At 56.7% G+C, this 8,615-nt stretch overlaps 1 protein-coding gene across 1 annotated transcript in view; it reads right to left on the reverse strand.

The window, feature by feature from the left end:
- The window catches only part of CDC42BPB (CDC42 binding protein kinase beta), a 103,275-nt gene that overhangs the window by 6,898 nt on the left and 87,762 nt on the right, over positions 1–8,615 (reverse strand). Inside the window, 5 exon segments of the mRNA XM_040641386.1 lie at positions 2,286–2,882; positions 4,020–4,082; positions 4,279–4,495; positions 5,540–5,621; positions 6,833–6,972. Coding sequence (XP_040497320.1) covers positions 2,286–2,882; positions 4,020–4,082; positions 4,279–4,495; positions 5,540–5,621; positions 6,833–6,972 — 1,099 coding nt within the window.

Raw genomic sequence — 8,615 nt, forward strand, 5'->3', positions numbered from 1 at the left:
ACAATCTCCACACAAACCTGCTGCCTAGCTCTGGGGCCACAGTCCTGCTGGTCGTCCCCGCCCCCCCCGCCACTCACCCACTGGCTGGCTCTCAGACTGGGCCTTGGGGTGTTCACGGGCAGCCCTCTGCTAGGCCGGTGGGAACACACCCGGGCCAGCACCCAGCTTCCTGTGCTGAGCCCTGCAGCGGGGGGGGCCGATCCCTCCTGGTCCTCAGTGATGGGACCCTGCCAGGTGGGCACGGGTACACACCAAGGACCGGCCCATCTGGCACTCGAAGTTTAAGGGGACAGTCCCCACCTTTAGAACTGCAGTAAGACTATCTGAACCGGGGGAAGGAGAGCAGGCCGCAGGAGAGGGCCTGCCAGGGATGGCGAGGCAGGTACGAGGTGTGCAGTGGCGTCCCCAGCGCCACGCTGCGGAAGCACAGAGCCCCGCGGACGGCACGGCTCGGCCCCGGTCCTCCGGCCTTCCAGGGCTGAGTTAAACTCCCTCGCACCCTGCATCACTAACTGAACATGAGCCTTTGAAAGGCTTCTCCTGATGTGTTGCCGTCAACTTCCCAATGGACTGCACGCTCGGCCCCTCTTTTGAATACACACTGGAAAATGAAACAGGGTTTAGGAAGTGGCCAAGTGGCCGGAACTAGCCAGCAGCCCGTCACAGAAGTGACATGCAGAAAAACTTTCTGAAGTAACTTTCAGAGGACCGTTCTCCACACAGAGGCCCCTGGGGCAGCTCCTCTTACTTGGGAACACGTGGGGCTTCCTTTGCAAGGAGCCAAGGAGAGATCTGTGTGTGTGTGGCTTGCTGATAAAAGTGATCAACTGAGGCGTCCAGTCTAAAGAAAACTGTAAATTAAAACATCAACACCAGGAGCAAGAGGACGGGCTGGGGAGCCTGAGAGATGGGCGTTGGAGCCGGCCCCACCGGGTGCCGCACGCGCGGCCCTCTGTCCTCCTTGGCCAGGTGGGACTGACTGCGCCTCCCTATGTGACTGGGCACAGGTGAGCACACACGTGAATGCTCAGCACGGGTGTAGAACGAGGAGGCAACAGAGTTTTAGTTCTCCAGCCTGAACGTTAGTGACTTATTTTTCGCCGGCTCTAAAACAGATCTGGCATCTGTACTGTGCACAAGGGAGCAAAAAGGCCACAAGGGAGTAGTGAGAACTGGAAAGGCCAACACAGGAGCACTAGGTGTGTGTGCCAGCCACACAGCCAGGATGCCAAAAACATCACGCTTAGTGACCTTTCCACAATAAACTTTTCAAAAACTCAGGGTTCAGAAGGAAAAGACCGTGATAGGCAGGGTTGCCATGTGGCTCTGAGGCTTCTCCTGTCCAGGTTGCCCATGAGGAGGATGGGACACAGCAAGGAAGGGACCTGGCCTGCCACCACCTGCCTGCCCGCCTGTCTGCTGCCCTGGCTGAGGGCTGACCGAATGAAGGAACATGCAGAGGCCCAGAGAGCCGAACGCCGGCGGATCCCAAGGGCCTGACGTCCCAGTTCCTACACCCTTGGGTACTCTGCCAGCTTGGTGTGGCCAGCAACGAGGCACACAAAATGTCACCGTTTTAGATAATTAAGGAAAATACCACCCCCACCTCCCACCGTACCCCTCCTCCCCCATCAGCTCAACATCAGCGTGTACCCTGTGGCCTGTCTCATCACTCCCTGCTCTTTGTCCAACCTGCTGTTTCTCTGACTCGGGAGACACCGAGCAGGTGATCTGAGGCGTAGAGTCTGCTAAGAGCAACAGACAGTGGGAAGTGCCCCACGGAGCCGACTCGGGGCTCTGGCTCATCAGGCTCAGGCCTTAGAGACTCCTGTCCAGGGACCCCCTTCCACAGAAAGCCACTGAAACTAGGCAAACAACGGGACGTGGCTCCCAGCATTTCCAGGGACATGTCTGTCCCAGCAGGAACTTTAACCTGCACACTGAAGCTGAATTTTTTTTCTGGCTACCAAAACCCTTTACCTTGTTTTTATTACCATGTGAGTTTATAAATCATGCCCTTCAGGGTTCTTCAGCTGAGAGGCCCCTGCAAAGCCCTGGTGCTCCGAGAGAGGCTGGCGCTAGAGGGAAGCCCCCCGCCCCCTCAGCTGGCCCGAGATGCGGACCACACCTTCTCTTGAAGAAATGCACGGGGCCCGCCTCTCCGGCACCTCCTAACCGCTCAGCTAAGGGAACTGAGACACAAACCAAAGCAAACTAGAATGCATGCTGACTGTCGAGGTGAAGAGCAGCAACAGGGATATGGCAACAGAAAAACATATACATACTACAGGCAACAGGCGCCGCAGGCCACATGAGCTCCTGCATGCGTGACCTCCGACCTTGTGGGTCCACGTACAGTCCCATGTGGCTGAAGCAAAGCAGGTACTCCTCGCTTTTGAGCTCCACAGCACAAAGGGCATCAAAAGACTGCTGTGAGAGGAACGTAAGCGAGGGGTCATTGGGATTTACCAGGGTTAGAGCCTGCCCGTCCCCCTGGGGGCTCAGCAGAGAGAACCCAGAAGGGTAGCCAACACAGAGCTTGTCCTTGAGCGCGGCCATCCACTGCACAGCGCCAGGGGCCACAATTTCATTGACCTTCCTGTGGAAAGGCCTAGTTCTCTGGACCTCATAGCAAAGGACCAGCCGTTTCACAGCCGCAAACAGGCAGGTGGAGGAGCTCTTCTTCAGTGTTGCGGTCACTATGAGCTGGCAGCCTTTTGTTTCTGGAAGCTTGATGTCGACATTACTTTCTGCCCCATCGAAAGCAGACCACGGACAGAGATGGACGTGGTGGTTCCGGCCGCAGAGGAGGACGGCGACTTTCTCTTTGGGCGCAAGCTCGATCTGGTAGACTTTCTTGTAGTCAGCAACACGGACGATCACTGCGGGAACGGGAACAGCAGCATCTCACAGCGGCTCACGGGCATCTGCCCAAGTGCGCCAGGAACCTCCCCATCGGCTCCCTTCCCCGCCAGCCAGCTCTAGAACACGCTCTAGGATGTGCCCCCACCCCTGCCAACCTCACTGTCCTGCAGACGCCAGGGCAGCGTCCCCCTTCAGAAGCCCCCAGGGGCCACCATTCTCACACTCCTCCCTCTGCCTCCGTGCTACCAGCCCCCCCACCCCCGGCTGGAAGATGCTGAGTGCACTGTGGCCTCGGGGGGTGGATCTGGACCTCTTTCCAGTTCATCCCTGAAGACAAGAACCCTTGGGTTGCATCTGGGGAACAAAGGTCTGTCTTCAACCTCACTGGATCCTCAGATAAACTCTCCGAAAGCACCCGCCCCCAATTTAACCCAACATCCCCAATACCCTAACTGGTTTAGGAGCTGCACTAAGAGCTCTCTGAGCAGAGCCCTTGGTCTGGAACCTGAGGGACCAACAGCCCTGGACGCGGGCCAGCAGTGGCCACCCCGGGAGGTGACACGCATTCACACAGGGCTCAGCAGGAAGGGAACGCTGCCCACCATGGAGCAGCTCCTTATTTCTGGGGGACGTGCCGAGAGCATGGCCCAGGGCCCAGGCCGGTTCTAGTTTCCTTCCATTTCTCTCCTGAGACACAGGGTGGTGAAGAGGGGAGACATGGGATACTTTGCATTTTCTTGCCAGAAGAAGGAAATGTCAAACTTTGAAGCAGAGGAAGGAAAGTTTCAGTAAGGCCTCAGAGGAATTCAGTACATGATTCTCCTTCTAGGAGGCTCTCCCTGCCTCCAACTCCCTCTTCACTCCTCTCCTTGACGAGCTCAGTGAGCACCCACCCGTGGTGCTGGCTGGTCTTGTGCTCTGCTGAGCCTGTGGGTAGGGCCCTGCCCTGACTGAGGCACCAGTGGACACCCCAGACATCTGCTGAACATCTGTCTTGTCTGCTGCAAATAACATTTCTCAGCTGTTTGCCTTTCCCTTCGTTTACGTAATTCACACATCTCTGAATGCATCTTGGCTCGTGCAGGTTCCTGCTACTCATCCCACACCCATCTGCACGGACTGGGGAGGACGGAGAGCAGCTCCTGTGCACTCACCGTCGCGGGTCACCTCTATCACATAGAGCCCTTCTTCCAGGCCAACCACGATCCTGTCTCCATCTGTCAAGGCAGGAGACATGAATGTCAGTACTGCTGACACACACCACTGGCTTCTCAAAGCAGACGCAGGAACTCTGTTCCAATGGACAACACGTGGCCGTGTCTGCTGGAGGGCAGATCAGAGACCACAGCACCCACTAACACTCTGCTGTTCCGCGCTTCGAGAGCGCGGCCCCACGCGGCCCCAGGCACGCACCCAGGACGGCGGCGCTCAGGACGGCCTTGATGAGAGGCAGCGTGCTGTCGTAGGCCTCCTGCGGGACATGCACGACCTGGTTCCTCAAGCGGTTCTTGTGGAGGATCGACTGCAGTCCTTCTAGAATACCAACCCACTTCCTCTTCTCGTTCTCATTTTCTGTCAGAATGAGCAGTGAGCTGGTCTTAGAAGGTGTCCCTAAGAGAGAGGCTGTCACCTTCGTGACAGACAAAGAAAAGAGCCATAAGACAACCAAAGCACAGCACACAGACGCCCACAGCCTGGCCTGGCCACCACCTCACGCTGGAGGGTGTGCGGCCCAGCACTCTGACTTGGCGACCTCGGAGTCCCGATTCTGGGGTGCCCACAGAGGCTGTGAGGGGCTCTGCTGCCATAGACAGGGGCCCTGCGTCCCTGTCGGATTTCGCTCTTGCCAACAGTGTGATGGAGTTACCCCATCTTACGACGGGTTTCTTGAATGACCTTACTATAACTAACAAAAAACAGGGAAAACCGAATCTCCCGCAAAAACGCTCTGCCCACACACGCTTCCCCGTGAGCATCCCCTGAGCAGGGAGCAGGAGCCCGGAAGGTGCTGGCTGCTAAAACGGTCAGCGTTTAAGCACCCGGGATGACCATTTTCTGTATCATACGTATGAGGCAGTTTCTGAATGGACAGGTGAGGTCGGAAAAGAGGTTCTTGGACTTCATTTTGTGGTCAGTGAAAATTCTTCTGTGTTTATAAAAACTCCGAACGGAGGTGCTGGGGGTGATTCTTTCCTTAATCTGCAATCGCTCAGAGGCTTCCTAATGCCACACCATCTAACATGAACTCACTGGGGGACGCTCCATCTCGGCCAACAAAAATGCTGCCGGGAAACGTCTACTGACTCCGTCTGTTTCCTCCAGTTGAGGACAGTAAGTCCCAGGGAGGGGAGCCGCGGCGGCATATGCCATCCATAAAGGACCACGCGGCGGCTCCCAGCATCCGACACGTTGTGAATGCACATACAGACTGCGTGAGGTGCAGGATGGAAGGCAGTGCCGGTGACGTGGGGGCGACGGGACCCCGGGCAGGAGGGACCCCAACACAAGGGAAGGCATCTGGAGCAAGACAGGGGTGGAGGAACAGAAGGTCTACTCCGGGTCTGCTGGCCCCTTGCTACCGCACAGTGAAATGCTCCCAAGAACTGTTCCATTTTAACCACAGGATTTCGTTTTTAGGATGAACGAAACATCTCTAAGAAACAAAGAAGCATACCCTGAAGATACACGGGATGTCTCGGCGGGAAGCATGTATGACGTCTGAGGCCAGGACTGAGCTCACTGAGAACTCCTCATCTCTGGTAAGAAACAGAACACTTGGAACATCAGAAAAAAATATGCACACGGGACTGTCCCCCACCCCCTGTGCTACCAATCTCCTGAGAAAGGATACTTCCATGGCTCTACTTTCTAGAATATAATGTTGGCCCCTTGCCTCCAGCGGGATAAGAAAGCGCTTATGCTGACAAAGCTCACAGACTCAAGAATCCTGCAGGTGTTTCAGTGATGAGGGACGTGTGAGACTAAAAGCACTTTCCCTGAGCCACATGGTTCTAGTCGTGCCATACGCTTCCAGACACAAACATATCGCTCATTTGGCCAGTACTTGGCTACAATCAAGTGGCCGCTTGGTGACGGCTTCTAAAGAACAGGACACAACCTGCGGAAACAGCCGTGTAAGCCCCGTCAGACACTCTAAATCCTGGGCTGCACCTGACGCCACATCCTGGGGCTACCTGCCTGTGGGCTCTTGGCCACCAGGCCAGGGCCCACCTGTGCCCACTGACGGACAAGCAGGATCGCCTGGGGATGTGGAAGTGGGAGGTGCTGTGGAGGTGACTCAGCTACACGTCTGTCCCTGAAGCCGACGTCAGGGGCACCTGGTGCAGCCCGTGGCCCCCAAGCACCAGTGTGGAGACTGAGGTGCCAGGCCCTCGCCCACGGCAGATGCCGACGGGCAGACGGGACACCAGGCCCTGTGCTGAGCGTGCGCCTTCTAGGAACTGCTTTGATCTTCACAACAAACCTCCGACTTAATGAGGTCATCGTGCCCATTTTACAAATAGGGAAACACAGAGCTGGACACCAGTCCTAAGAGAAGCCGGGAGGGAGAGGGGATGCTTTGCCACCTCTGTCTCTCAAATGCGAGGAAGGCAGGTGATGAGAGATGCGAGGGAAGGGAAGGTGTCATGCGGCAGAGCCCTGGGCTCTAGATTTCTGTCACAGAGAGGATGTGCAGGTGCTGACACCTTAGGCCGGGCAGTGTGTTTCTGGGAAATCTTCTACCCGTTCCTGGGGCAGGTAGTCTTATGTTAAATACCTATATGCCAAATTGTTGAGTGCAAAAATACCCACACGGGGAAGTTTCTAGCACGCTCGTCAAGCACCTGTTTTTAGAACTCCATGATGACCAAGAATATGAAAGTATACATGAGGTTAAAGATTACCCGGCAACAAATTCCCATTTTGGGCTAAAGAGAAGTCGGTCAGAACTCCACACAGAACAGACCTGAGGTCCAGGACCTGGCTGGCGACAACACCAGGCTGGGTGGATTTTCCTTCGGGCAGGTCATACAGAAACAGCTTGCAGTCACAGACCACTGCGTAAGCCCGCTGCCATCCTTTCTTCACCCCGGTGGGCTTCGGGACCTACAGATAACAGTGAGCACATTCCACTGGACCGGAAAGGCCAGCCGCAACACGTCCAGGCAGCGGGAAGTGCAGGCCCCGGGCCCCAGGAGCCTCTTTGCCAAGGGTTTCCTTCCAGCTGCTGCGTGGCTGGCCTACTTCTCCAGGGACAGCTCCCCCATGACCCTCCCAGGCTGGTGGCCAGAGCGGGGTCTGGGCTCAGGAAGACTCAGGACACGACTGGGGAGGGGTCCATACAGGATATAAGATGATGCAGGGGACAAAGTGGGCAACTCAGCAAAAAGGTGTGTTCATACCACACACAGAGCATCTTGGAACGCCGTAGCTCTGAGGCTGTCTGGACACTGGTTATCAAACAGCACTCGGCTCTGGAACCCTATCTTTAAGTGTCTGAAAGGTGGACGGGGGGCTCAGGAGGACGGAGGATGTTTCTGGGGTCCCCAGAACCCGGGCCTGAATGCCTTACTGCCCAGGAGGGGAGGCCTCCCCGGACCAGCACAAAGGTCACTTGACAAAGCAACAAAGGTCGGCTGTCAAGAGCAGTACTGTGACTATGGGTCATCACGCCCAAGACGGGGAGAGTGGAGCTGATGCAAAGTGCCCTCCCCCGCCCAGGCCTTCACACGTCCTACCTTGACGTAGCCCTTGTAGGCTGTTCCTATGCCTCTCTGCACGTCCACGCCCAGAGGCCGCTTGGACTGCTCAGGAGGGATGGGGCACACCTGGGGAGCGCTCTCTTTGCAGGACACATGGCAAGCAAATGAGCACACTGGAAAAGCGAAGGAGCACCGCCATCAGAACCTGCTTCCTCCAGAGCAGAAACCGCGGGAGAGTATATGCCACAGATGCGGCCACGCAGTAATCCCCACGTCAGGGCAACGGCCTGGACAGGCAGTGGAGCGCACGGTTTCTGGAACAGTTCCCACAAAGCCCAGGGACTCTGGCACTGTGCGTACTGCTCCCCCAGGAAGCTGGGCCTCACTCCCCATGGCTCTGTCCCCAGAGTGCCTGCAGAGGAAACAACCTGCAGGCATGTGACGGGGCAGCGGCTTCAAGGACAGAGGGGGGTCCTGGCAGCCGATCAGAAGGCCTGCCAGGGAACGAAGGAAAAGGTTTCTGCTACCAGGCAGAAGCACATAAAGCCGCTTTTGCAGAGCACTGTTGCCCAGCTGCTGTCACCTGTCCTCGTGTGTGACTTCAGCTGGCTGCTCGTCTGAGAGACGAGCGATCACACTGCACCGAATTGGTCATGTTGCCGAGCGTGCGTGTGGCACAGGGCAGCCGTGCACTCAGAGGTTACGAGGCCAACGCCGCCGCCAGCAGAGACAAACACCGGTGCGCTTACCCTCAGATGACGTGACAGGGGAAGAGCGTAAAGTTCTGTTTAGTCTCTGCTCTTCCTGACTTTCCAGAAGAACCACGGACATTTCATTTCACAGTAAACAAGAGCCCACAGAAAACCCGCGTCACCCTGTGGCCCTGTGCTCTCCCGCGGCAGAAAGGAGTTGGGACTGTTGTCTCCCAAAGCTCGACCGAGCGTTTATAAAACTAAAGAAGAGAGAATCTGCCCTCCGCTAGCTCCCCACTGGCTCTGTATTCCAGCCCCATCTGACTTTAGAGTAACTGCCCCCCCCCCCCCCCCC

Source organism: Ursus maritimus, unplaced genomic scaffold (genome assembly GCF_017311325.1).
Source record: "Ursus maritimus isolate PB19 unplaced genomic scaffold, ASM1731132v1 scaffold_25, whole genome shotgun sequence".
In the NCBI taxonomy this organism is placed as follows: domain Eukaryota; kingdom Metazoa; phylum Chordata; class Mammalia; order Carnivora; family Ursidae; genus Ursus; species Ursus maritimus.